The sequence below is a fragment of the Vespa velutina genome, chromosome 2 (assembly GCF_912470025.1).
Source record: "Vespa velutina chromosome 2, iVesVel2.1, whole genome shotgun sequence".
Classification (NCBI taxonomy): domain Eukaryota; kingdom Metazoa; phylum Arthropoda; class Insecta; order Hymenoptera; family Vespidae; genus Vespa; species Vespa velutina.
In genome coordinates this window covers 3,262,409-3,290,123 of record NC_062189.1, presented here as the reverse complement: position 1 = coordinate 3,290,123, position 27,715 = coordinate 3,262,409, and the positions used below count along the sequence as shown (strand labels likewise).

The 27,715-nt window shown below is 29.5% G+C and overlaps 5 protein-coding genes and 2 long non-coding RNA genes across 15 annotated transcripts in view; 3 read left to right on the top strand and 4 right to left on the bottom strand.

The window, feature by feature from the left end:
• The first annotated feature begins 217 nt into the window (after window positions 1–217).
• LOC124947303 (F-box/LRR-repeat protein 7-like) lies at window positions 218–2,414 on the top strand. Its single transcript, XM_047489288.1, has 2 exons — window positions 218–549; window positions 825–2,414. Exon 2 carries the CDS (start codon window positions 833–835, stop codon window positions 2,147–2,149), a length of 1,317 nt encoding a protein of 438 aa, XP_047345244.1. The 5' UTR covers window positions 218–549; window positions 825–832; the 3' UTR covers window positions 2,150–2,414.
• On the bottom strand, window positions 1,898–3,490 carry LOC124947305 (peptidyl-prolyl cis-trans isomerase-like 1). Of its 2 annotated transcripts, XR_007100363.1 has the most exons (5): window positions 3,283–3,490; window positions 3,084–3,217; window positions 2,811–3,008; window positions 2,556–2,721; window positions 1,898–2,182 (listed from the first exon to the last, which is right to left on the bottom strand). XR_007100363.1 is itself a non-coding variant. In XM_047489289.1 (4 exons), exons 1-4 carry the CDS (start codon window positions 3,351–3,353, stop codon window positions 2,606–2,608), a joined length of 519 nt encoding a protein of 172 aa, XP_047345245.1. In that variant the 5' UTR covers window positions 3,354–3,490; the 3' UTR covers window positions 2,273–2,605. The 2 variants fall into 2 exon arrangements, 1 of the variants encoding a protein (XP_047345245.1); XM_047489289.1 differs by lacking the exon at window positions 1,898–2,182 and having other exon boundaries at window positions 2,273–2,721.
• On the top strand, window positions 2,539–7,056 carry LOC124947299 (endoplasmic reticulum mannosyl-oligosaccharide 1,2-alpha-mannosidase). The gene is made up of 11 exons (XM_047489277.1): window positions 2,539–3,807; window positions 3,917–4,087; window positions 4,147–4,309; window positions 4,375–4,560; window positions 4,630–4,778; window positions 4,857–5,045; window positions 5,132–5,319; window positions 5,417–5,543; window positions 5,624–5,788; window positions 5,861–6,010; window positions 6,107–7,056. Exons 1-11 carry the CDS (start codon window positions 3,679–3,681, stop codon window positions 6,323–6,325), a joined length of 1,836 nt encoding a protein of 611 aa, XP_047345233.1. The 5' UTR covers window positions 2,539–3,678; the 3' UTR covers window positions 6,326–7,056.
• Window positions 7,057–7,412: 356 nt separating this feature from the next.
• On the bottom strand, window positions 7,413–12,418 carry LOC124947306. The gene is made up of 2 exons (XR_007100364.1): window positions 8,191–12,418; window positions 7,413–8,038 (listed from the first exon to the last, which is right to left on the bottom strand). It is a non-coding gene; the product is annotated as an uncharacterized LOC124947306 (long non-coding RNA).
• Window positions 12,419–13,097: 679 nt separating this feature from the next.
• On the bottom strand, window positions 13,098–26,324 carry LOC124947101. 7 transcript variants are annotated; one of them, XM_047488781.1, is made up of 7 exons: window positions 19,397–19,790; window positions 19,147–19,280; window positions 17,702–17,868; window positions 16,620–16,837; window positions 15,972–16,046; window positions 15,207–15,390; window positions 13,098–13,702 (listed from the first exon to the last, which is right to left on the bottom strand). In XM_047488781.1, the coding sequence occupies exons 3-7, from the start codon at window positions 17,859–17,861 to the stop codon at window positions 13,587–13,589; spliced, it is 753 nt and encodes a 250-aa protein (XP_047344737.1). In that variant the 5' UTR covers window positions 17,862–17,868; window positions 19,147–19,280; window positions 19,397–19,790; the 3' UTR covers window positions 13,098–13,586. The 7 variants fall into 7 exon arrangements, with proteins under 7 accessions (XP_047344737.1, XP_047344735.1, XP_047344738.1 ...); XM_047488779.1 differs by lacking the exons at window positions 19,147–19,280; window positions 19,397–19,790 and adding an exon at window positions 25,733–26,324; XM_047488782.1 differs by lacking the exons at window positions 19,147–19,280; window positions 19,397–19,790 and adding an exon at window positions 26,089–26,324.
• On the top strand, window positions 15,595–18,877 carry LOC124947104. Of its 2 annotated transcripts, none has more exons than XR_007100311.1 (3): window positions 15,595–15,831; window positions 16,595–16,843; window positions 18,143–18,877. It is a non-coding gene; the product is annotated as an uncharacterized LOC124947104 (long non-coding RNA). The 2 variants fall into 2 exon arrangements; XR_007100310.1 differs by lacking the exon at window positions 15,595–15,831 and adding an exon at window positions 16,179–16,320.
• LOC124947095 (myb-like protein AA) overlaps window positions 22,351–27,715 on the bottom strand; it is a 30,549-nt gene continuing 25,184 nt past the window's right edge. Inside the window, exon 7 of the mRNA XM_047488764.1 lies at window positions 22,351–22,474. The gene's annotated coding sequence lies outside the window, so the exon portion shown is untranslated. The remainder of the gene's footprint in view (window positions 22,475–27,715) is intronic.

The window sequence follows — 27,715 nt, the reverse complement described above, 5'->3', positions numbered from 1 at the left end:
ATTTTCAATGGAAAATAAAAAATCCGGTTTGATGTATATGATAGATCAATGAAACAAACGTATTCCTATAACGTACAAAAATACAATGAAATTAAGACATTTCTTAGGTACATTAGAATGAACCAATCAACGTTGATATATATTGTCCAATCAGATGTGACGAAAATGTGTTTAAGTTCGCTTCATACTTTCGATCTTTGATCCGAGTGATCTTGACAACCTATCGATCGTGATGTAAGAATACGGCATAAAGTATATCGGAAACTATAAACGTGTGTAAAATCTTTTCCATTAATTTCGTTCAAATTTATTCCGATATTTAGAGGTAGAAAGTGTAAAAAATATTCTAACAAAATTACGAAGCGTTCATCGATACGTAAACATATAGAAAATGTTTTAAACTTTAATTATTCGTAAAGATCGATCAAGATGTATCCAACTGCTTCAACAACTGGACCGCAAGATCAAAATGGAGGAACTGACGGATAGATCGATAATGCTCAGTAATGTTAGAGAATATCATTGATCACTTTGCTTGTCAACGTGATTGTAAGTAAATCGTTTTCGCAACTTTCTATTATAGAAAATAATGTAAAGTGTTTGTTTCCTTTTATTGACAGTTCGTATTCGTATATCGATATGCGCGCGAAATTTAAGAATAAAACAGGAATTTTTTTTCAAATTAAAAATTTTAAACGTTTTGAGCCATTAATAATAAAAGAATTTGTTTGGTAAATAAATTTTGTTAATATTATTCTTATCTTGAATTTTCATAATATTTTAACATTTTAATTAAAATAAGATTTTTCTTTCTTTTAAATCAGAGCATGGAATGGATGGATCCTGTCCACTCCTCTTTCCATCTTTTGGGGAGAAAAATAACTCTGAACGAGGAATCGGATATACAGCACAGAAAGTGTCTTTATACAGGCCATCCTCTGATGCAATTGACCTTGGATACCATACTCTTGACAACAGTGGTTGCCGTGTGCCTTCCTCATCTGCTATTACATCTGTACCTACGAGACAACAACCGCTGTCACAACAGAAAAGAGCATATGTTACAGGTCTTTACCAACTTGACGATGAGTTGTTACTAAAAATTTTCTCCTGGCTAAGTACTAGAGATCGTTGTGCTTTGGCGCAAACTTGTAGACGTCTATGGGAAATAGCGTGGCATCCATCCTTATGGAAGGAAGTTGAAATACAATATCCTCAAAATGCGACTATAGCACTAAATGCTTTAGCACAGCGAGGATGTCATTCTTGTATTCGTCGTTTGATATTGGAAGGTGCCACAGGTCTTCCTGGAGTCTTTCGACAACTGCCATTTTTAAGTTTAACTTCTCTAATTCTGCGTCATTCGCGACGCGTAACGGATGCTAACGTGACTGCCATTTTAGATAATTGCGTGCATTTAAAAGAATTAGATTTAACTGGATGCGTGAGTGTGACTAAAGCTTGTAGCCGGATAACATCGTTGCAATTACAGTCGCTTGATCTAAGCGATTGCCACAATATTGAAGATTCTGGTTTGGTATTAACGCTCTCCCGTATGCCACAACTTGCGTGCCTTTATCTACGACGATGCGCACGTATAACCGATGCCAGTTTCGTTGCTATTGCATCTTACTGTGGAAATTTACGACAACTTTCTGTATCTGATTGCGCAAAAATAACAGATTTTGGTGTACGTGAAGTGGCCGCACGTCTAGGGCCATCGTTAAGATATTTTTCTGTTGGTAAATGCGATCGTGTATCTGATGCCGGTCTGCTTGTGGTAGCCAGACATTGTTATAAATTACGTTATTTGAATGCACGTGGTTGCGAAGCACTCAGTGATAGCGCAACATCGGCTTTGGCACGTGGATGTCCACGGCTCAGAGCTCTTGACATAGGAAAATGCGATATCGGTGATGTCACACTCGAGGCTCTTTCCACGGGCTGTCCTAATTTGAAAAAGCTCTCTCTTTGTGGTTGCGAACGAATCACAGATGCTGGACTGGAAGCATTAGCATATTACGTGCGTGGTTTGAGACAGTTAAATATCGGAGAATGCCCTAGAGTAACTTGGGTTGGATACCGCGCAGTTAAACGTTATTGTCGTCGATGTGTTATAGAACATACTAATCCTGGTTTCTCCAGTTGATCCATATTTACTTTAATCTCCTGCTTCTACTATCTGCGATATATTTATTAACAAATATCAATTTCATTGCTTAATTAAATATTAATTTATATATATAGAGAAAAAAAGCGACGTATACTGAAATAGATTGTAAAAATATATATTTTGCGTCTTGCTTAAAAAACGCATTCGCTATTTATTGTTTTTTTTATATTTTAATACATTATACAAGGGTAATAAAATGTTAAATTTTATACTTTAATAAATGGATGTCTTATAACCTTCATTCAATGTTATCGAAAAAGTAATTACATTTAATTAGTTTGTCATTTTCAGTATGTATTATCATATTAGGATATCAGATTTTCTACTTTTAGATATTTTATCCGGAATAATATTTTAAATCACATAATAGAAATAGTATTACCTTATTAATTAAATCAACTGGTTATAATACAAATCTTTCATTCAACAGATTCACGCATTTCTCACTGATCCTTTAACAATTTTAACATCATCGATAGGCCTATCATTTTTATCTGTTTCAACAAGACCAATTCTTTTTACTATTGCCATACCAGAATGAATTCGCCCTGCTCATAGAAAGACACATGATATTTAAATTAGAATCATTCTCATGAAATCATAATTGTTATACATACATAATAATATTCAATCTTACCAAATATAGTATGCTTTCCATCCAACCATTGCGTAGGTGCTAATGTAATAAAAAATTGAGATCCATTTGTATCTGGTCCAGAGTTTGCCATGGATAATATCCCAGCACCAGTATGTTTCAAATCATCATGAATTTCATCATCAAAACTATCTCCATATATAGACATACCACCTTTTCCTGTAGCGGTTGGATCTCCACCTGTGGGAACGCATACATTTATAATATCATATATAATATTCAATAAGAATACTACAAAACACAACCTTGTTTTACCTTGTATCATAAAATCGCGAATTATTCTATGAAACTTTGTACCATTGTAATATCCACGACGTGTCAATTCAGCAAAATTTCTACACGTTATAGGTGCATGTTTCCAATATAATTCAATGATTATTTCACCCATACTAAAAAATATAAAAAAAAAAAGCATACAATAGAAATGGTTAATTTATATATTCGCATGTCTTACGTTGTCTCAAAAGCCACAAAGGGAGGTTGCCAATGTTTATCTGGTATTCCTGATATATTTGAAAGAGTCATTATTACACTATAAAAGTTATTAATAAAAATTAAGATATTACAAACAACAAATTAACCAACAAATAATCAAACTAAATTCAAACTACAAAATTATATGCGAATTGTATCAGCTGTTTTTAGAACGCTATCTATATTAGCTTCCTAGAACTATAAGCGGTACCGAATTGATGTGTTAAAGTCGTAATGCCGGATCCTGCAATGGTGTTATAAAAATGTGTTAAAGATAATATTTACAGATTTTATAAATGTGGACCATTTTGTCCATCAGTTTTAAACTTGATCACATTCTTTTAATGTCTTCTGGCTCACTCGTAGTTTATTACGTATGCCAGAACGACTTAACCTCAGCAAAAACATGTTTTCTCCCCGGGATTTAGGTAAAACAGATTATATTAGTTTAAATATCTACGATAGTGCGGCTTTCACACGGGGGACATCGCGTAGCCTTTGGAGGGTAATTATTTTTCTAACATTATGTTCTGTATCACAAACAAACGATGATATTTTTTTTAATTATTAAATTGTTAAATTATTTATCTTAATTATTTATTATTTTATTCCAGCAATGGAAACAGTTATCAAGGTTTCAAAGAAATATTTTCTACTTTGCTATTGTAACAGTTTTACTTGTGATATTTTATCTTTTACCCGGTGAAACCAAAAATGCTATTCTACAAAATAACAGTGACTATAATAATGTTGATATAGTTCAAGAGACAGTTAAATATGAAAAGGTAAATAAAGTATTAAAATATTTTTGAACTCTATTATAATTAATACCTCATTTTTTCAGGTGCCAGAGGATATTGTTGTAGATAATGTTAATCAACCTGCTGGTGGTGGTCATGGTGGTGATGTCATTGAAGAACCAGAATTTCAACCAGAGATCAATCAAGTAGATGATGATCAAATTGGGGAACCACCTCAACCCAAACCAATCGCACTTAAATTTGAAGGTATATTTAATGTATAAACAATAGATTAATAATCTTGATAATTTATAAACAATTACATTCTATAGGACCACAAAATAGTAGACAAAGAGCAGTAGTTGCAGCATTTAAACATTCATGGAATGGGTATAAACAATATGCTTGGGGTCATGACAATGTTAAGCCGATATCAAAAAAATATCATGAATGGTTCGGCTTAGGACTTACTATTGTGGATTCCTTAGATACTTTATACATGATGGGTTTGAATGATGGTGTGTATAATATATATTTACTTTTATCTTCTTCCAGTATTATGAAATTAATATCCTTGACTTTTTTAGATTTTGCAGAAGCTAAATCGTGGGTTGAAAGTAGTTTAGTCTTCACCATGAATCGTGATGTTAACCTGTTTGAAGTAACAATAAGAGTATTAGGAGGATTGTTAGCCGCATATCATCTTAGTGGAGAGAAAATATTTTTAAATAAAGCGGTAAATTCAATATTGATTCTTTTTAATCTTTTAGTCCATTCTTTTATTTAGGTAATCACTGAGTCTTTACAATTTAAGATCGATCTGGGAGATCGTATGATGCCAGCATTTTCCACTAGATCTGGTGTTCCATATTCTGATGTCAATTTAGGGACTAGAGCAGCACATAGTCCTAAATGGGGGCCTGATAGTAGTACTAGTGAAGTAACTTCTATTCAATTAGAATTTCGTGATTTAAGTCGTAGTTCAGGACAACCTAAATTTGAGGTAATGAGAAAAGAAGTATGAATAAAAATATCTTTATGTGGTATTGCTTTTGAAAATATACTTTATATTAATTAATAATTTTGTAGGCAGCTGCTGCAAGAGTCTCAGAACATGTGCATCAATTAGAGAAACATGATGGTTTAGTTCCAATTTTTATCAATGCCAACAATGGACAATTTAGAGAATATGCGACAATTACCTTAGGAGCTAGAGGTGACAGCTATTACGAATATTTATTGAAACAATGGATACAAACTGGGAAGACCATAGACTAGTCTGTATTTTTTTTTAAGCATGTAATTCCTGATCATTTGCAGTGCACGAGATAGTAGTAGTGTCTCTGATAGACAATTGCTTCTCTTTATTTACAGTTTACGAGATGACTATTTATTGGGCATTTCTGGAACTAAGAAACATCTAGTCAAATATACAGCTATTAATAAGTATCTTTTTATAGCAGAATTGGTTGGTGCGCATAAAGATACAAGACCAAAGATGGTAATTTTCTTCTAGAAACATATTAATATTATATGTAGCAACATTAAGAAATTAAAAATACTTATAAATATATTCTACAGGACCATCTTACATGTTACTTAGGAGGTACATTAGCCTTAGGAGTCCATCATGGGTTGCCACAAGAACATATGGCTTTTGCAAATGATATTGTCAAAACTTGTTATCAAACTTATGCAATACAACCGACTTTTCTTGCTCCCGAAATAACTTATTTTAACATCCAGGTAAACTTATTAGAGGAGTTATGAACATATATTAATAATAAATCCTTTTATTTCCTTTTTTATCATTCACAGAAATTAGAAGGAGAAAATCAAATGGATATGTATGTGAAAACAAATGATGCACATAATCTCCTACGACCTGAGTTTATAGAAAGTCTTTTTTATATGTGGTATTTCACAGGAAATAAAACTTTCCAGGATTGGGGCTGGCAAATATTTCAAGTAAGCTTTAACATGTTTACCTTAAGACGATCTTGTCTATTCATAATTTTACCATTATATGTATACATATATATTAATCTCTTTATATATAAATAGGCATTTGAAAATTATACTAAAGTGGAAAATGGATACACAAGCATTGGAAATGTTCGAAGTATTCATAACATACGACCACAAGATATGACAGAAAGTTTCTGGTTCGCCGAAACTTTGAAATATTTATATTTGTTATTTGATGATACCAGACAATTAATAGATTTAGACAAATGGGTATTCAATTCCGAGGGTCATCCATTACCTATATATGAATCATAATATGATGTAAAGAAAAATTTATATTCGACAAATTCGAAACTGTATGTTTAATTAGTTGAATTCATTTGCACCGATTTATTAATCATTATTATTAAAAAATTGCACCTAAAATCCAATCATATGTATTGGATGCGAAAGATTTTCAAATTCTTTCGATTGTCTAAAAAATTTGTACAAAACCTGAGCAAACATAATAGCGTGTATGTAAAGTAAACATTTACAAATTTATTATCGTAAATATTTCATACGTTATGATTTATGAAAAATCATATCATTGTTTATACACAATTACGTCTTTGACTTGAGTAGTGCCTATCTATGATCATCGGACGATGAAATGAACGATTTTGTAAATACTTTACTCTTTATATTATAGATCATGGAGATAAAAAGTAAATTTTTTTTTCATTCAAATTGTTAACACATCAATTATCAAACAATTATAATCAAAATTACTTATACACAAAAGTACTATTCATCTATAGTGAGCACGTGCTTATACTATTTATCTTAAAAAAGAAAAAAGAAGTACATATTCATATCTTAGATTGTACATTAAAAGAACACTTTATTAAAAAAAAAAAAAAGAAAAGAAAAAGAAAAAAAAATCCTATAATCTTTTTAGCAATAACAATGTAATCATTTATAGAAGTAACTTAAGTTAGAGTATCTAGTCGTGATTTACTAATATTTTTATCTATGATTTATCTATTATACATTATATTTGCTTCAACGTTATATATATATATATATATATATATATATATATATATATATATATATATATATAACAAACGGCCAAAATTATTATTGTCAACAATAGACAAAAATGTACATTATTTACACTGTATGAAAAGCTTTTATACATAAGTATATGCGTGTGTATGTGCGTATATATATATATATATATATATATATATATATATACATACTAGGATAATAATTATAAAGTCATTAATTTCATATGAGAAAAAAAATATATAGAAATAAGTATTTCATAATAAGACTATATTATGCATACAAACACATATACAACAATCTACAATAATGTCGGTAAAATAGAATGCAATCGATAATACGAATGATATACTTATCAATGGCACTCAAATTACTCATTTTAATATTAAATATTTACATTTTATATTACGTATTATGAAAATTAACCTTTATAGTACATGTGTACGTATATGTTTTTCATAAAACATATTCTTTATTTTACAATGCGAGAATACAATGTAACTAACATAACACTTCTTTGAACGAATTTCTTATCGTAAAATCTCTAAGTGTAATCTTCTAAAAAAAAGAAAACAGAAAAAAAAAGAATAAAAGAGTCGTCATAAAATGGCACAGTCACAACATTCATGCGTGTAATAAAGACAATTAATAAGACATTCCTCGCATTTGTTGTCCTTTGACGAATGACTCCCAGAGTCGATATCAAATTCGACTTTTCTTTGACTTTTTTGATTTTCCCAATGTAAACCTTGTAAGGCAATATTTGTATTTGATGGTGCTATCTCGATTGCATCATAATCTATGCTTCGATTTAGTGACATTGGCGTTGATGACGGCAAAGTCGATAATGACGAGGACGGGATTACCGACGCAGTAGCCATCGTTGTTTGGGAGTGAACTTCGTTCGGTTGCTCGTATTCGATGCTCTTTTTCCTGTTCTCAGCCATTTGCATCGAATTGTTTGGCGATGTTACTCTGATTATACAAATCCAAAAATTATCCTTTTTTTATCTTTTTTTTTCTCTCCTTCTCTTTCTCTCTTTCTCTCTTTCTATCTTTCTATCTCTTTCTCATGCAAATTAATTATGAACGAAGACAGGCTTATAAAAAAGCTTCAATGAACTTACTTGTAGCTGCCGCGTTCAGGAAATATACGCTTGAGAGACATCTTTGATGTACGAAAATCGCGGGAAATTTGAAAAATCGCTTTCGAATTTTTTTGTTGAAAAGGACCGAACAAGATTGAGACAGATTGTCGTTAAATATGAATCGATGAAAAAAAAATTAATTCTCAGAAACTTAGAGAGACTCTTTCTCTGTGGTATGATAAAGGTCTAACTGACGATATTCTCATACACACAACAACATTGTGACAAAAGAAAGACGAAATTAGGAAAACGGAAACGACTGCCAGTGCCTTCATTTGTTTGTTTCTCTTTTTTTTTTCTTTCGTAATTTCGTTAGACAAAACAATAACACATCCACATATGTCCTTTCGTAATTTGAAGGGTCATTGTAAATCGATTGTTGAATATTTCTATTCTTTACTATAGAAAAGTGATCGAAAATATTTCTAAGAAACTTTCTAATTGAATATCTAAATTAGCTAAATTTATTAATATCTACATAGCTAAAATTATATATATATATACATATGTATATATATATGTATATGTATGTATGCATGTATATTTGTATATCGAAATAATTTTTACTAACGACGAGCCTAATTAATAGGACTTACTATTTTCATTTGACGAATATCTCTGTTTCTTTTTTTTTTTTTTTTTTTTTTTTTTTTTTTTTTTTTTTTACTAATACATAAGTTCGGAAATATGAACATACAAGCACAACGATAAAACGTGAAGGCTTCGTTTATGTGTGTGTATGTGTGTATCTCTTTATGATAACACAAATATATTTTATATTTATTGAAAAACAACATACACATCTAAAGATTGTAATTTTAAAGTGCAATCACAAAAAACGCCATAACGATCATCATGTGAGTGTATGGTGTGTGTGTATATATATGCGCGCGCGCACGTATATATATATATATATATATATATATATATGTATATGTATGTGCGAATACGCGTTCATACATTTATACGCATATCTCTCATTATTTTTCTTTTCAATGATTGGAAAAGTTTACAGAATGTGAGATTACGTGAACATTATTATGATACAGTAAAGTCGATGCTAGTGGATCGATCGATCGATTAATTGATCGATTTACATTAACGAATATAATTCGAAATTGCACTGCGTAAATTAATGTCTAATGTACTGTAATAATTTCATTACACAGAGCACCTTGCGAATAATGTTCTTCTTCTTCTTCTTCTTTCTTTTTTATTCCATTTTTTTTCTTTTTCTCTATCCGTTCTTCTTTTTTTTTTTTTTTTTTTTTTTTCAATATACTCTTATCTATCGGAATTGAGGCTTGTATAGGCCGTTAGATAGCGGTAAGATAAAATTCTTATCTTTAAAACATTCGTCTATAATGTAGATTAACAGACGTCGGTGTTCTTGCGAGTAAATGCTTCGGAGATCAGTCAAGCTATATATATATATATATATATATATATATATATTTGCCTCTCGTTTATCAAAGATCGCTAACTTTATACAGTGGTAATTTTTTTATCTTTTTTTTTTCCTTTCCTTTCTCTTTCTTTCTTTTTTTCTTCAAATAACCGTACACAAACTCGGTCAGTTTTTTTTAAAACAATGTTATCTACGTGGCAATCCAACGTATTCGTTCTCACATAAAATATTAAATCGCATTGAAACAGCACATTAAATCTCGCGAAATTTCCAACGTATCGTCGTCGAATTTCAAATTCTCTATTTATGGCAAATTAATTTGTTTATTTAACTCGCTTTGTCGTTTTTTAATCTCCCCGCTGTCATCTTTCATAAAACGATTATAATTATCTTGAAAATTCTAATGCATCTATCCTCTCATACAGGATAGCTCTAGTTAAAGGCTCACTGTACAGTGTTAGATAATATCGTAATATCTCCGATATATTATACTTTTGTAATCTTTCAGGAACTATCGATGTAATAAGTACACGTACATATTTGTTTATGTTCAATTAGGCATGTCGAAGGATCTCTTTCTTTCCTAATAATAAAAATGAAAATAAAAAAACTATAATCGCCTGAAAAATAATACATAATTAGAATCTATAATTATTTTCGTGCAATGTGAATAGTAAGCTGCAAACCGCTGAACGGTGAGCCCATAACTTGCACTTATATATTTATATATATACATATATATATATATATATATAATATATATATAAATATATAATATATTTTCATATATTATATATACATGTATTATAATAATTTGCATGTAATATAATTAATTTCAATTCTCAATGGCCAAGTCAATTGGACTTCTAATAACTTTCTAATTTTTTATATATATATATATATTTATATACATATATATATATATGTATATTGTTTTTCTTACGTGATACTACTTCGAATATTCGTATAAACCCTGCTAAAATGGCGCCGTGCAAAATGGAGACGGCGTTCCCTTAAGTGGCCGTCCGAAGGAAGACATTATGATTCCGCGTATTTTTGGATTCTTCTTTTTTTTATCTTTTTTATTTTTTTACTTTTACATCCTTATATTTTTCCTCTTCCACGTTTACTTGTGTCTTTTATTCGGTTAAACAAATTAAATAAATAAAAAAAAAAAAAAAAAAGAAAAGAATAATAAAAACAAAACGCTCATAGTTTCTCCTTAACACGGCCACCATATTTATTTATTTGTTTTTTTTTTTTTTTTTTTATTATTATTATTTTTGCTTCTCTTTCTTTGTCATCATAATTCGCATCTCGAATAAAATTCTTATCTTTTTGAGAGTTTGACGGCCGTTAAAGTTTCTCACGGAGAAAAACTGTATCTAGTTTTTTATGTACGTATGTATTTATGCACAACGTAATTAAGTTGTGAACAAATAAATGATATCTGTGCGTTGAGATATTGACTGATACGTGCTGTTATACGAATATATATATATATATATATTATATGTACGTTCTTTCTAGTTTAAGAAAACCAAACAAAAAAGTATGTTACAAAATATTTTATAATCGGTGAGAATTATATGACTATTAGAAATATTTTCGAAATATTAACAAACTCGTTTTCTTTTTTTTCCTCTTTCTTTTATATACACATAAATAAACGAACAATTCTATTTCCTCTTTCCCATTTTTTCTTTTTTTCTTACAATATTGCATATAAAAAACATCTACGAAAAAGAAACGAAAAATAAACAGATTGAAAACTGAAAAATTTATTATATCAACGTCGAAATTTCTCACTTCACTTTATTTCCAAATTTTTTAGAATTCGAATCTCGTTTTTTTCTTTCGATATTATGAAAAATGGTGTTAACAATCATATCAAATTTAATCATAAAATTGTTCTATCAAATTCATCTTAATTGCATTATTTCTTCTTATAACTGTACAAAAAGATGACATTAATAATTTATTAAGTAAATTATCATCAAAATTATGTCAACATTATTTATATAATTTAGACAAACAGTTCACTTTCATGAATAAAAGATGTCTTTATTTTTCCTTTGTATATTTGTGTGTGTGTGGGTGTGTGTGTGTGTGTGTGTGTATATATGTGTCTGTGTTCTTCTTTTTCTTTATTCTTTTTCCTTTTTTATTTTTTATCTAAATTTTTTCACTTTTGACCAGTATCTCAACATTTCATACAAATTTATAAAGAAGAAATTTATAAATAAAATTCTCTCTCTTTCTCTCTCTCTCTCTCTCTCTCTCTCTCTCTCTCTCTCTCTCATCTTATTTTTTGTGCAGTAATAGTTAAATCTGATCGATTATGATCGATAAATTATTATTGCTAGTAGAAAAATCCTAACAACAAAAATATTTATATTTAAATTTCAATTAATACTTGAAATTATATAACGGTGATATATTATTATCCTTGACTAGTGACATTGAACGTAACATTTGTAAGAACAATGAGACATTAAAAATGATTTAGTAATTAACTTTCTTTCTTTCTCTTTCTCTCTTTCTCTCTATCTATCTTTATCTTTATCTCTACATACATATACATATATGTATATAACTAACTTGTGCTAAAAACGTCTGAACAATATTTTCAACGATAACAACGAAAGAAATGTGTTAACTCTTTCGATTGGTTTCTCCCTTTTCTATTTTTTTTTCTTTTTTATTTATTTTATTTTTTTTTTCTTTTTTTATTAACTAATATAAAAATCATTCTTGCACAGTCTAACGTCCAAACAATTAATTAATCTTCTACTGATAATGACGATGACGATGATGATAATAATAATAATAATAATAACAATAATAATGAAAATAATAATAATAATAATAATAATAATAATAATAATAATAATAAAAATAAAAATAATAATAATAATAATATTACTAATAATAATAATAATAATAATAATAATAATAATAATAATAATAATAATAATAATAGATATTAATAATAATTAATGAGAATAAAAGAAAGATACAAGTTTTATCATCGTCGTCCTTGAACGACATAACGGAATCGCCCGTACCGTAAAAATGTCTAATATCGCTCGTACAGTTTATTTATAAAGTGCTATCGAGGAAAAAGACGGTGGCTAATTTTTATCCCATCGTCGGAAAATATAATCTAAGGCGCAAACTTATCGAGAAAAAGAGAGACAGATGGACAGATAAATAGAGAAAGAGAGAAAATGAGAGAGAGAGAGAGAGAAAGAGAGAGAGAAAGAGAGAGAGAAATTTAATATTTTTATGTGTATGTGCAAATATTTTTGATATCAATTGACATTAAATACGATTATTCTGCGACGGTTTAACAAATTTTTGTTTACATCTACTCTCTCTCTCTTTCTCTCTCTCTCTCTCTCTCTCTCTCTCTCTCTCTCTCTCTCTCTCTCTCTCTCTCTCTGTCTCTCTCACTTTTTCTTCCTTTCTCTTTCTCTCTTTAAGATTGTATCATTGTACCTAAGAAAAGAAAAGAGTAAGGATAACATTTCGGTTTACGATCTTAAATTCGTCAAGACACTGAGACGATGATAATGATGACAATTGATTTTTCTTTTTCGAATAAACCTAATGATAATCATGTATTATCGTATTTAACAAATAAAAAAAAAAAATATATATATGACATGGATAACTAAAACATTTAAGTCAATTATTTCCAATGATGACTAGCAAAGAGTAGAAGATTAAAATCGACTCGTTAATGCTACGAAAGAATTTTTTCAGAGTCGAAATAAAGTCGATGAGAAATTTCTATTCATTTCCACGACCTTTCTTCTTTTTCTTCTTCCTTTTCTTTTCTTTTTCTTTCTTCCTCTTCTTCGATCGACGAAATCCGAAAATATAATTCGTCTTTTGTAAAACAAGTCGAATTTGTTGAATAAAATCATGATCTTGCTGAATCTTCATCATCATCAGATCAATTTTATTCGTTCGACATCAATTGAACGCTATCATCAGCTGATCTGTGAAGTCGACGTACCTCCGAGAAGCTTCTTATCGGGGTTGGATGTAACAGAGAGAAAGTATGCGAGTGTCGATCTGGAATAAATGAAGTAAACAAAAAAAAAAATACTAGAAAAACATAGATATTAAATAAATATATTATTAATTATTATAATAATAATTATCTTTGATCTTCGAAGTGTCTCTTTGTAATAAAAATTAAAATAAAGTTATACATAGAAGATAAATGTATTATAAATTATTATTATTATTATTATTATTTAGTATAGAAAAGTTATTATATTTTTTTATCAAAGTTGCTTTTTTTTATAATCTTTGAAAAATATCTCTTTTTCTCTTTATATAAATATTATATATATGTACTTATATAGTTATATCTATGATAGACAAGTGCATTATAAATTATTATTATTATTTTCTTTCATAATCCTCGAAAAGTCTCTCTCTCTTTCTCTTTCTCTCTCTTTCTCTCTCTCTCTCTCTTTGTGAATAAAAGTTATATTCCATGACGATCGCGTTCTTACATTACCAAAAGAGAGAAAAAAAAGGAAAATAAAAAAAAAAGATAATAACCATCCTCGACAAAAAAATATAAAAGAAAAAGAAAAAAAAAAAAAAAGAAGAAAAGGAAAAAGAAAATGAACGACCGATAAAGGAAAACGTTCGGACGTTTAGTCTGAAACTGATAGAAAAAGTGAACTAAGAGTGGAATATTTTTCTTTGAACGTTATCTCGGTTGAAAAAGAGTGAGACCGATCGAAGAGGTAGCGATGAGAGATAGTGGGGGCGGTAGGGATATAAGTGGGAGGAATATGACCCCAAGACAGTGTTGAGAAAGATACATCGTTCGCATCGACGTATTGACTAATCGTTTATTTCGTTTTAAAAATAAAGACGCAATGAAAATAAAGGAAAGAGAGAGAGAGAGAGAGAGAGAGAGAGAGAGAGAGAGAGAGAGAGAGAGAGAGAGAGAGAGAGAGAGAGAGACAAAAAAGAACAATACTTTTGTTCTATCTGCAATGCAATTATACATCGGGAAGGTCACGGATAAGTATCTTTTGACGTCATCCAATAAAATTTCGATGACATTTGGCAAAGATTCGCCCCACGTTTTAATCTGTTTTTAGATGATTCACTTTTAGACAAGATAACGATCATCGAGATCGAGCGATAAAAAAAAAAAAAAAGAAAAAAAGAGAACTTTAGTTTCTTCGTATTATTAATTAATCTCTTTTTGGAACAATGAATCATACTGATATACTATCTCTATATAATATATATATATATATATATATATATATATATATATTATCTCTATATAATATATATATATATATATATATATATATATATATATATATATGTATATATACATGTGGTGAATAAAATAACGGATATAAGAATGACAATGTTTAAAGTCAAATCATTTTTAAAAAGTTAACGAAGATTTGTACGTATATTTTTTAACGACATTACATTTTTTTTCTTTCTCATTTTATTTTACTTTCTTTTTTCTTTTTCTTTTTTTATACACACACGTATATAAATATATATATATATATATATAACTCTACCCTACCTCTTATGTCCGTAGAAGGCTCGCTCCTCGAAAGTTCTTGCTCGTTTCCCCTATGTGTTCCACAATTTTGATTATGTCGGGAAAAATCGAACGCCGTTGAGTGTGGCCAAGAAGCTGGGGGTGGACTACGCACTAGGTGCTCGTGTACTTGGGCTAGCGTTAAAGGGTCCGTGTCGCACAGCTCCTAAAAGTCATTTTCACATTTTCACGTGTTATAAATTTTTGTTTAGTTTTAATTAAAAGAAGAAAAAAAAAAAAAAAAGAAAAAAGAAGTAAGGAAATGAAAATAATAAAATTTAACAAACGCGCAGATGTTTTTTTTTTCTTTTTTGTAAAGTTTTACTAAAATTTTGATTATATAAAAGTTGCTTCAATAAAATATTCAAAGATCTGTTCGTTTCATTAATTTTTTTGGTTCTTTCTTTTCATTTCTTTTTTCTTTTTTTTTTTCTTTTTCTTTTTTTTTTCTTTGTAGAGATAAGAACGTTATCTCAATTATATCTTATTTCTTTATTTTAATAAAAAATAGGTCGATCCCATTTCTCTAGAGATTTCAAGATCACCTACATCGACGTTCCTTTCAACGTTGTCCTATCTTATACGAACAGCTGCACGTTTCATTCAAGTACATATATACTTACATTCAATACTATATATATATATACATATATATATACATATATATATATACATATATATATATACATATATATATATATATATATATATATATATATATATATACAGATCTTTACGAATACTTGCCTGGGACATAAGATTCGCATCGTCCGATTCCGATTCTCCAATCGATTCGACGAGACTTTCGCGACTTGCCAATACCTGAAGACGAAAAAAGATAAGAAGAACAAAAAAAAAAAAAAAAGAAATTGTTATAAAAATAAAAAGCAGTTAAAAAGACAAAAAAGAACTATCTCTTCTTTTTTTTATTATTTTCTCACAATTTTTATATTATTACTGCTAAAAACAGGTAAAGAAAATAAAAGGAAGATGACGAAGTTGAAAAAAACAAACAATTTCTTTCTTTCTCTCTCTCTCTCTCTTTCTCTGTGTTATTTCTTATTATTAATACTACCTATTGGCGTTAAAAAGCAAGGTAATAAAAAATAACAAATCATCTTTAGGTTGTTCTCTTTACTTCTCTCTTTCACAGTTATTTCTTTGAAACATTTATATTATTATTATTAAAGATGAGAAAATAAGAAAAAAGAGACAAAATAAAAAATAACAAATCATCTCTCTTTCTGTTCCATTTCATAACAACTTTTTGTACTATTACTGTTAACAACTTAACATTATTCATCATTTTTACATCGTCATGTTTTCTTTTTCATTTTGAAATTTGTCTTTTCTAATTATTAAAAAAATAGGCGAATTCTTTAGAAAATTCGAAACCTGAAGATATGGATTGTCTTGACGGCTGAGCCTGATTGCCTCCATATCCTGATCGATGTTTCGCGTTCTACCTGGTGTCGAGGTCAAAAAAGAGTGTGACGGTGAGGGCTGACAAGCAACGTCGACGTCGACGGCAGTGACGCTCAAGGTCGACGGAATCCTCGACACGGCATTGTCGTTCTCGTTTCCCCCTCGGCGGCACGTGTTTGCGATAATGGCTGAAGGTACATATATTACATTTCGTATATAACTACATAGAAACCTATATACTTGTGTGTGTGTATGTGTTTTGTGTATGTGTATGTATAACGTTTATGAGATAGAGAACGTATATATAATATATATACGCATATATGTATTTCACTGCATTGATTTGGTACTCCGATAGAGCGAAGCACGAAATCTTTACATAGAACGAACAACTCTTTCTATTTGTCATTAATATTTATGCAACGCAAGCTAAAATATGGAACTAGGTAATAGCGGCTCTCCACCATCATTGAATGGATAATTAGAATCCATTAAATATCCTTTTCGAGACAGAATTTTATCGTTCATTACGTATTCGATGAATTACAGGCTTATTACATTCTCTTTTTCTTATATATATATATATATGTGTGTGTGTGTGTGTGTGTGTGTGTACATATATGTATAAAAGATGTCCTACGTAAAATGTTAAAAATTATTTATATCCATACATATGAAATTATTAACTAATTAATATTAGAATTACCAGTAGAAAAATTCACGGAAATGGTAGATTTCAGATTTTTCTTTTTTTTTTTTTATAATAATTAAAATCATAATTATTACAGATACGTGAAATAATCATTATTTTCACCGATTTGTTTTCATAAAATTTAATTAACAAAAAATTATAATAAATAAACATTTGTCTTCAAGTAAATTGTAATGTTAATAAATATATGTATATATATATATTGTACAAACTTTTGTTAATTATGAAACTGGAAAATTAAATTTGTTTCTTTTTTCTATTTATGTAGACCATCCTTGTGTATATATAATATATATTTAAATATATATATATATACATATATAAATTTATGAAAACATACCAGGCGATTCGATCCTAGGAGAACGTTCCATTTCTTCGTCCTCGTTGATCTTCATCCCTAAATTGAGCTTCCTTGATTTAAAGAGGCTCGTTAGGAAGGCAGTACCCTTGCGCTTTACACGGTCGTATCGGTGCGCGTTTTCTGCTGACACGTGTATCATAATTTACCTGGAAATTAATAATGTTCCAAGTATCGATTAATTAGAGACTCGTAGAAGCGTGTATAAAGGAAGATAGGGAGCGTATACTTCTCGACCTAGACAAAGGGCCTGTCATCATTACTAATGAAATTGAAAATGATGTTTTCCACTTTATCGAACTTATCCTTATTTTCTCTCGTTAAATACTTTGTTCTTTAACTATTGTTTATTATAATCGTCTAACCAATAATTTGACAAAGTGTTTGAATAAGTTCATTCATATATGTGTATTTTTATTCCAGGATGTTTATAATAGAAGTGGGAAAAAAGAGGGATAAAAAGAAAGGAAATAAAATAGCCACTTGAATCGAATTATTAGTAGTCGAGTAGGAAAAAAGGCAACCCTTCCGAAGGTCGACACCCGTATCTCTGTTGAGTGGTTGTTACATTGGAATTAAGTGGCGGTGCTCGTTATGCCGAATGAAAAAAGAAAAATAGTGAGAATGCGAAGGTACATTAAGGACGTAGATATCTTTGTGTGTGCGTTTATGTTTGTATATATCTATGGATACATAGAGATATACGGTAATGAGTTTCTTTTACAAAAATAAGCTTTACTTTATCTCTTTCATTCTTTCTTTATCTTTCTTTTCATTTTTGTACTCGGAAGAAATTTTCTATCACTATGGCGAATAAAATCCTATTAACGGTAAACGTAAACACGTGTTTCAATGATAATCGATCGATCCTCTCTATCCAACGTATAAAATTATTTTGTATATATACATATACGTATAGAGGTTGGTATATACATATATGTGTATCGTATATTGCGCCTATATATGCATGTGTTTATTGACTATACTTGATTAAAAACACAAGTTGATCGAAGGCATACTTTTTAAGTATACTGATAAAATTGAATTTTTAATCATTTATAATTTATACATACACATATATATATATATATATGTAACTAGATCAGTTATAACAGTATATACATATGTATATAATTACTGTACCTTATACGGTTTTATGATAGCATATGTTACTGTATATTCATAACAGTGTATATATATATATACTCTATAATATTAAATACTCTATACTCTACATATATTCTATTCTACATATATACTCTTTACATGTATATATATATACATATATATATATATATAAAAGAAATTTAAAATATGGTAGAAAGAAAAGATAAAATAGCAATTTCATTTAATCGTCAACAGACTCTTCTCCTTTCTTCCTTTCTTTCTTTCTTTCTTTCTTTCTTTCTTTCTTTCTTTTAACGTACCTTTACTTTCGATTGATTCTCGAAGGAAAGCTCACGTGTATCGTTATCGATCACGTGCCTAAACTCTTTCATTTTGCGATACGCTAATTAAACAGCCCGCGTTTCTATCGGCGAAACGCGTTTCACATGCAAACCTACATACACACAAACACATATATAAACGTATATATTTATTGTCGTTGATACAAACTATAATAAACGTTTTCTTAACTATCGTCGTTGCTGAGAGCCTTTAAAAATTGAAACTAACCGAATAATACGATCACGATCCGACGAGATCGTCTTGCGAACTGCAACTGCGGAAGGGTGTGCTCCTCCGACTAGTTTTCGGACATTGCGCAGTTGCAACCGACACTGTGTACCGGCGAGCCAGGTATAGTGTAGGAAAGAAGAAGGTGGCAAAGAATTGGAATGAAAAGAAAAAAAAAAAAAAGAGAAACAAGAAAAAAAGGAAAAAAAAAAGACGATAGAAATGTTTATTTACTTTGTGTTAAGTGTGAAAGTGAGAAGGAAAACGTGAACGATTTTCTTACATGTACGTGTATACGCAAGAATGAGAAAGAGAAAATGAAAACTTCAAGATTTATATATTATATGTGAAACTGAGAGAGAGATAAAACGAGAAAAAAATAAAATATGTATGATATCTTTATACGAAAAAGAAAAAGAAAGAAAGAATTTTTTAAAATGTGTATATACGTAAGAAAGCGTACGAGAGAGATAGAGCGAAAAGAATTAATTAATTATTTGATATCTCTGTGAGAAAAGAAAGAGAGAGAGAGAGAAAGGACATTAAAAATGTGTATGTGTAAATGTATGCGTATATATCTATGTATGTATGTATGACCGATAGAAATGGCAAAAAAAAAATCTGAGAGACCCTGTATATGCACTTATATTAGAGGGTAAAAAAGAGACAAAGATATAGAGAGGGTGAATATAAGGGTTGAAATGAAAAAAGGTAAGAAGGGTGATACGGTCGGTGCCAAGTGTTTTAGAGTGCCGTGAAGTTGAGATCCTCAAAGGCTTTTTCGGACGTACATATGTATGTATATATGTATTGTACGTATGTATCTCTTCGTGACCTACATTGTCTACGTTTTCAAGAAACTCAACGACTTCTTATTCTTTGATGATAAGTAACTCTCGGAATACCGAGTATCGTTAAACCTTTTGTATCTTTTTCTTTCTCTTTCTTTCTTTCTCTTTATCTCGCGGTCTCTCTCTCTCTCTCTCTCTCTCTCTCTTTCTCTTTTTCTCCCTCTCTTTCCCTGATATTGGAAACGCTTTGGAGGTAATTAATCGTTCGAACGTTCGATTTTATCAAACTTTTAGAATACTAATTATTTATTTCATGAAACTGTATAACTTGTAAATAATTTTTTTAAATATTATAAAACACTTAGACTTGTAAAATATTTTTATAAATATTCGATCTATATATAATAATGTGTGTATTATTCAATTTAAAAAAGTAGCGTTCATTTAGCATATAAAAAAAAATATATATATATATATAATTAATATATTAAATTGGATTATTTAAATAAATAAAAATTTTTTAAATAAAATCGCGCAGAACTTTTACACCTAACATTTCTTAGAATGATACTTGATATATTAAGTTATATCTCGTGATGGATTATAAAGTTTAAAACAAAGAAATTAAATTAATCGATAAGTATTATCTGTATTGCATATAATTATTCATAAATGAATAAAAATCGTTGAAATAAAATTCGTAAAATTTTTTGATAGTGTTAAAATATTTCGTAAAAAAAAATCTAATATAGATTAAATTACTTATCGTGACAGATTATCGAAATTAAAATTAAGAAACAAGATTAAAAAGAAAAAAAGAAAGAAGAAAAAAACAAAAACATAATAAATAAAAAAGAGAAAGAAAAGAAAAGAAATTCTTTTCTTTTTCCTAGACTTTAATTATCTTTGCAATCTGAATTCGTGAAAATCATTCATGCATATATTTGATCGTAAACACGAAAGCTAAGTGGAATAAAGAAAGAAAGTGGGAGAGAGAGAGAGAGAGAGAGAGAGAGAGAGAGAGAGAGAGAAAGAAAGAGAGAGAAAATTAGAATCTAGAAAGGCAAAGTAAAAATTCGCATGCATGCGTTTCAAATGTCTTGGATGAATAACACGTCAGATCGGTCATGCTAATCATTCGTGAGCCACGTAATCGTTTCAACCCTATATAGAGGCTAACTTTCATACAGAAAAACTGGCTAATAATATAGTTCCATTTATTATCAACCCCACCCATGAAAGTAAAGAAAGAAAAAGTAAAAGTAAAAGACATAATCAAAGGGTGGAGTAGGGTTGATGAATTGTGGAGGGGATGGGGAGGGGAAAAAAGGAACTCTCAATTATTTAGAAATGAACAGATACATTTTATAAGAGAATATGATTCGAAAGTAAGCTATAACGAGATAAAAGTTCGAGTAAGTAATTTTCCCGAGTAATTTTCCACGAGCATGCCATTTGATATCCGTCCTATCCGGCTTTGGTTATACGATCGATCGAATATACTCGTCCGCGTTTTCGAGCGAGAAAGAAAGAGAGTGAGTCTACACGAGGGAAGAAGCGTCGAGTCGAGTATTCCAACCCTTTCGTCACACCTACTACTACTATGATAAATATTACATACACATGAGTACACATACATATATATATATATACATATATAGGAACACACATAAATATATATATATATAAAGGTAAAGAGAGATAGAGAGAGAGAGAGAGAGAGAGTGAGAGAGAATTACACATGTATATAGAAGAAAAATACCTACAGCTCCACCACGCGAGTTATTCGAAGAAAAAAAGGTTCACGCACCTGTCGACGATGGCCCATCGTCTTTGTTCACAACTATCAACAATTTTTATCTCCAGCTTCCTCTAGCTATTATAATATTTCAATCCTTTTTTACTTTTAATTTTACCGTTGCTTTTGTTTTAATTAAACGCGAAGACAGCAATGAAAAAAGATTTGTCTCTGATAAAAAGATATTCGCGAAAGATCTTTATGATAGTACGACGTTTACGTACACGCTCGTTGTAAATAAGAAGTTAAGTATTTACAAGAAGAAAAAAAAAGAAAAGAAAAGAAAAGAAAAGAAGGACGATTCTCATTCGAAGCTCCGAACGTGCGAATAATACGTCCGTCCGCGAAACGCTCAAGAGAAGGCTCCGGGTTTTCTGCTGATCCTCCTTCCTTCCTTCCTTCCTTCCTTCTTTGCGGAGAGGCGGGTGGAGTGCGGACGAAACGCGTTCCGCGCAAGCTCGACTCCGTGGCGACCCTTCGACCGCGCATCTACAAAACACTCTGCATTTTCCTTATTATCGCTTAAGTCTTGTTGTTGTTATTATTATTATTATTATTATTATTATTATTATTATTATTATTATTATTATTATTATTATTATTATTATTATTAATGAATTTTAGGTGGATATTTGTAATATTATACTCTGTTTTGTTTCTTCTTAATTTCTTTTTTTCCTCTATCTATTATTTAGATTTATTTTCTCTATCTATTTATCTATCTTCGTGTTACGTGACGGTTAAGCATTTAATACGCGCATGTGTGTTTATCTGCGTATATATATACTCATATATACATATATATATATATATATATATATACATATATATGTGTACGTATAGTTCATACGTTGCAATTGTATACACGAAGTTTACAGATTGGAAGGTACATTGTACTCGTTGAAAAAAATAAAACGATATAAATTCACGTGGTCTTGTGTCGTTTTTATAATGAATTATATTTTTTTCAATACCGCGTATATATATATATATATATATATATATATATATATATATATGTACGTATAGTATGTATTTATAAATGTATATTTCTTTTTCAGGAACTAATTAAATGATCTTTATCTTATATGCATAAGCGTAAGCGTTGTATTATCCCGTAAAATTTCTATATGCGAAATTAATTAATTGTAAAAAGTTCACTAATTTTAATCCACTAACGTATGTAAATATGTATTTTTTCAATGTATATTTCTTTTTTTTTTTTTTTTTTTTTTTTTTTTTTTTTTGAGGAACTTTATATTAAATGATTTTTATCACATGTATACATGACGAATATCTGTAAAATATTTACATATGTATATGTAAATATTAATTAAAACTTTCATGCATATATGTATGTACGTACGTATACAGATATGAACATCTTAAACGCATATTTTTCTTTCAGGAATGAATTAAATTATTTTTGTCTTATATGTATATATATATATATCGTTTTTCCACATGCATATGCAAAATTCAACTAATTCACTATTGAAATTTATTTTTGCATGTATCGCACTTGGGAAAAATCGTTTCGAGAAATTCTCAAGTACGTTCGCTTTTCAAAATGTTTAATAGTAAAAAAGATAATATGTACAATCTCAGAAAAATTCTTAGACATTACATTATTGTAACCGTAGACACTGGTGCGACGAGCGAGACTCGATCGTCGAGAAACGAAATAAGCGAATAAATTTTAGATATTTTCTTCTCTCTCTCTCTCTCTCTCTCTCTCTCTCTCTCTCTCTCTCTCTCTTTCTCTATTCCTTCTCGTCGTTAATTCCATTTACCATTTCAATTATTTTAAACGTCATCGATTTCCGGTATAACAAAATTTCATTTATTACACGTATGCGTATATTTTTCATTCTTAACTTCTTTCCATTCCTATTTGTTAATGTAACACGAAAGATGACAATTCGCTTTTAAAAAATTTCACTTTAGCAGCATACACCACATACACGTAGTACAAATATCTCCATCTTCTTATTTATTTATTTATTTATTTATTTATTTATTTTCCTTCCACTTTTTCTTTCTTCACAAATGTTTTTCCCCTTACTTATTTCTCGTTTCTTAATATTTTATTATTTTCTTTTTTTTTTTGTTTTCTTTCCTCCCATTCTTCTTGTTATTTACTAACAAACAGTTCGCATATCTCATGGTTATAAGACCCATCGTTGATCTCGGAATCATAATATTATTGTATATATCGTAGATACATACATCTATATACGCCTCGCATTCTCCACATACTCGTTGTGGAGTCTAAAAAAATGAACACGTACTATCAGGACAGTCTTACACTTTCGTCGAGCGACTCCTGATTACGAAAAATGAAACAAAATAAAAAAAAAAAAAAGAAACAATTTTGTTCTATTCAAATCGACAAGCAAATCGTCCGTCTGCGAAATAGGAGAAGCAAAAATATAACATATTATTTTTTTTTCTTTTTCCTTTTTTTTCCTTTTTTTTTTTTCTTTTTTTTCTTTTTTTTTTTTTTTTAAGTACATATCACCAGAACGATAACGAATATGACGACTAGGTCGTAAAACACGTTCGAATGCAATTGAATAAACTTAGTCGAAAAAAATAAAAATAACAAATTTCTACGTATCGCTAACGACGACGAAATAATATCTATGAAAAGCGCTCGACATAAAGTGCAGTACATATGTATACGGTAGGTATATTGTATATAGGAACACCTCGCGAGAGGTTGGCGTGTTTGTAGTATTAGAGAAAAAAAAAGACACAGAAAAAAAGAAAAAAAAAAAAAAAAAAAAAAAAAAAAAAAAAATAAAGAAACGAATAAATTTTTTCGTTAGTTTTCCCCTTCTACGACACAACATGCGTCTACGAATATCTTTCGTATAATATAATAATAATAATAATAATAATAATAATAATAATAAAATAATATTAATAATATTAATTCAAAAAAAAAAAAAAAAAAAAAAAAAAAAAAAAAAAAAAAAAAAAGAAAAAAAAACATAACGAACTCCTCGTTACAAGCTATTAACAATTGTGGAACGAACGGTTTGCGTTTTCCTACGCCTTTTTTCTTTTTATCTCGATAATATCAATTAACGGTATAACAAAAAATCCAAATCATAATAATGATCAATTAGTGATAATAATATAATATTAATAATAATAGTAATAATATAGACGCTCTCTGCTAATGCTATCGATATGTAAATCTAGAAAATTTCTACGCTTCCGTATAAATTACAGCGACACCAAGAAACATTGTCTAATATTATGCATAAAAATTAATTCATATTATTTCTCTCTCTCTCTCTCTCTCTCTCTCTCTCTCTCTCACTCTCTCTCACTCTATTACTGTCTTACTCTCTCGCATTTAATGGTTTTCCTCACTTTTTCCTCGTCTCTCTCTCTCTCTCTCTCTCTCTCTTTTTCTCTCTCTCTCTCTCTCTACAATATATAATCTATATATATTTATATGTGTATAATATAAAACATTTCAATAAATCACAGTTACTTAAAAACGTTCGCTTTCTTTTACTCCTTCTCTTTTAAACTACCCTCTCCTTTTTTTTTTTGTCGCGTTGCTTTCTCGATCGTACGTTATATCGCAATAACGAAAAATAATGCAAACGGGGAAAAAAAAATAAATAAATAAAATGAAAATGAAAATGAAAAATGAAAAATGAAAAATGAAAATAAAAATGAAATTGAAAATAAAGATGAAAAGAAAAAGAAAAGGAAAAAAATACATACGTAATACAATGGCGTACGAACATGTTTCCTTCTCTCTCTCTCCCTCTCTCTTTCTCACCCTTTTTTTCTCTCTCTCTGTCTATTTCGAAAGCGGAGATAGCTTTGTAATAATAACAAGCGTTGCTCATATACAGACGAATGATGTATTCTAATCAGGATAAAGAAGAATAAAGAAAAAGGAAAAAAAAAGGAGAAAAAGAAAAAGAAGAAAAAAAAAACAAAGAAAAGAAAAAGAAAAAGAATTAAGAAAAAAAAAAAAAAAGAAAAGAAAAGAAGCTTCAATCTCTTTCTTCCTCTTCGATTCACGAAGAGAAACGATTTCGAACACTAGTAGTCACCTATCCTCCCGCACTCACTTGAAAACGTAACGAACGTCTATCCGCCGTCTCTTCTCACGTCTTTTTACACTTTCGAGAGATGACGTTTGCAAAGTATAAGCACGTGTCTAGTTGTAGTAGAGAGTATGCGTCACAAGTGTCATATGAATCACGCAGCTACACAACAATGACGACAAAGTTAACGTCAAAAAGAAACTTCCGTTTTCCTGGTATTTACTTTTTCCCTTTTTACCTCCCTCCCTCCTCCCACCCACCCAATCTTCCATCCACCCTTTCTTCCTTTCTTTCTTTTTTTTTCTTCCTTTTCTTCTTTTTCTTTTTTTTTTTCTTTGCTTTTGTTTTGTTCTTTTTTTTTGGGGGGGTTTTTTTTGGTTTTCTTTTTCTTTTTTTTTTTTTTTTTTTTTTCCTTTAAATTAATTCATCGCGTCAATCTAGAACAATAATCAAATTAGGTTCACGATATTCACTTACGCACTTTTACACTCATAATTTTCAATTTCTTTTACAATTAATTAATTAATTAGAAAAGAGAAATATTTCTCGCACTATCTTCGCTCTCTCTCTCTCTCTCTCTCTCTTTCTTTCTTTCTCTCTTTCTATCTCTCTTTCTATCTCTCTCTCTCTCTCTCTCTCTCTCTCTCTCTCTTTCTATCTGTGTGTCTATCTATCTATCTATCTATCTGCCTCGAAGATACTGAAAATACTGACTACTCTGAGAAACTAGTGATCACACGCGAGTTACATGCATACATATATCGTGGCCATGATCGATATGATAAAAGATAAGAGAGAACATGCTCGCGCTTTACGTTCCTTCGCGTGAAAGCGTTGACTTTCGTTCATAAGGGATATTATTAATCGTCATGAAATATGTAAGAGCTAATCCGACTTTCTAATTCTACAACGAGCCGCCAATTCAGACATTATTAATTAATTTCCCATTTGTTTCTTATAAGATGTTCTTTTATGTATAGGTGTGTGTGTGTGTGTGTGTGTGTGTGTGTGTGAGTACATAAGTGTACTATATCATAGCTTTTCATTACATTTTTCCTCTTTTATAGTTTTTAATTATTATCAAAGACGAATAAATTCCGCTTTCTTTCTTCATCTCGTATATAATATTACAGAAAAAAAAAACCTAGCATTTTTTTAATCTCGCATGTAAAATTACCAAAAAAAAAAAAAAAGAAAGAAAAACGAAAGAAAAATAACGAGCACTGATATAGTGACAACTCAAAAAAAAAAAAAAGGAAAAAAAAAAAAAAAAAAAAACCATAAATGAAAAAGAAGAAATCGACTAATTCATTTCGACATTTTTAACATTTTGGTTGATAAAGACTAGCAAATGTTTTAATATTTACAAAAGTAAAAATATATATATGTATACATACATAGATGTATATGTATATAATATGTATATATATGTATTGAACATTCGCAATTTTTGTTACATAATATGAAGCATCTTGCCCTATAGAACTTTCATATAAATTCTATATATTTGTTAATGTGTGTGTGTGCGTGTGTATGTGTGTGTGTGTGAGAAACGTGTGACCCGTTGAAAGTCTCAGAATCCACTCATACTATTTATTTTCCTTTCTCTTTTTCTTTTTCTTAATTGTTAATGATAATGGCAGTTTTTAAC

What these genes read in the sequence shown, in the direction of transcription:
- LOC124947101 (XM_047488779.1), bottom strand. Translation starts at nt 17,861, where the DNA reads ATGATACACGTGTCAGCAGAAAACGCGCACCGATACGACCGTGTAAAG. An exon ending in ATGCGAATCTTATGTCCCAG is followed by an intron (nt 15,391 to 15,971) that starts GCAAGTATTCGT and finishes AATGACTTTTAG; the next exon opens with GAGCTGTGCGACACGGACCC. An exon ending in GCCTTCTACGGACATAAGAG is followed by an intron (nt 13,703 to 15,206) that starts GTAGGGTAGAGT and finishes CATTTATTCCAG; the next exon opens with ATCGACACTCGCATACTTTC.
- LOC124947303 (XM_047489288.1), top strand. Translation starts at nt 833, where the DNA reads ATGGATGGATCCTGTCCACTCCTCTTTCCATCTTTTGGGGAGAAAAAT.
- LOC124947305 (XM_047489289.1), bottom strand. Translation starts at nt 3,353, where the DNA reads ATGACTCTTTCAAATATATCAGGAATACCAGATAAACATTGGCAACCT. An exon ending in TCGCGATTTTATGATACAAG is followed by an intron (nt 3,009 to 3,083) that starts GTAAAACAAGGT and finishes GCGTTCCCACAG; the next exon opens with GTGGAGATCCAACCGCTACA. An exon ending in TGGAAAGCATACTATATTTG is followed by an intron (nt 2,722 to 2,810) that starts GTAAGATTGAAT and finishes TTCTATGAGCAG; the next exon opens with GGCGAATTCATTCTGGTATG.
- LOC124947299 (XM_047489277.1), top strand. Translation starts at nt 3,679, where the DNA reads ATGCCAGAACGACTTAACCTCAGCAAAAACATGTTTTCTCCCCGGGAT. An exon ending in CATCGCGTAGCCTTTGGAGG is followed by an intron (nt 3,808 to 3,916) that starts GTAATTATTTTT and finishes ATTTTATTCCAG; the next exon opens with CAATGGAAACAGTTATCAAG. An exon ending in AAGATACAAGACCAAAGATG is followed by an intron (nt 5,544 to 5,623) that starts GTAATTTTCTTC and finishes TATATTCTACAG; the next exon opens with GACCATCTTACATGTTACTT.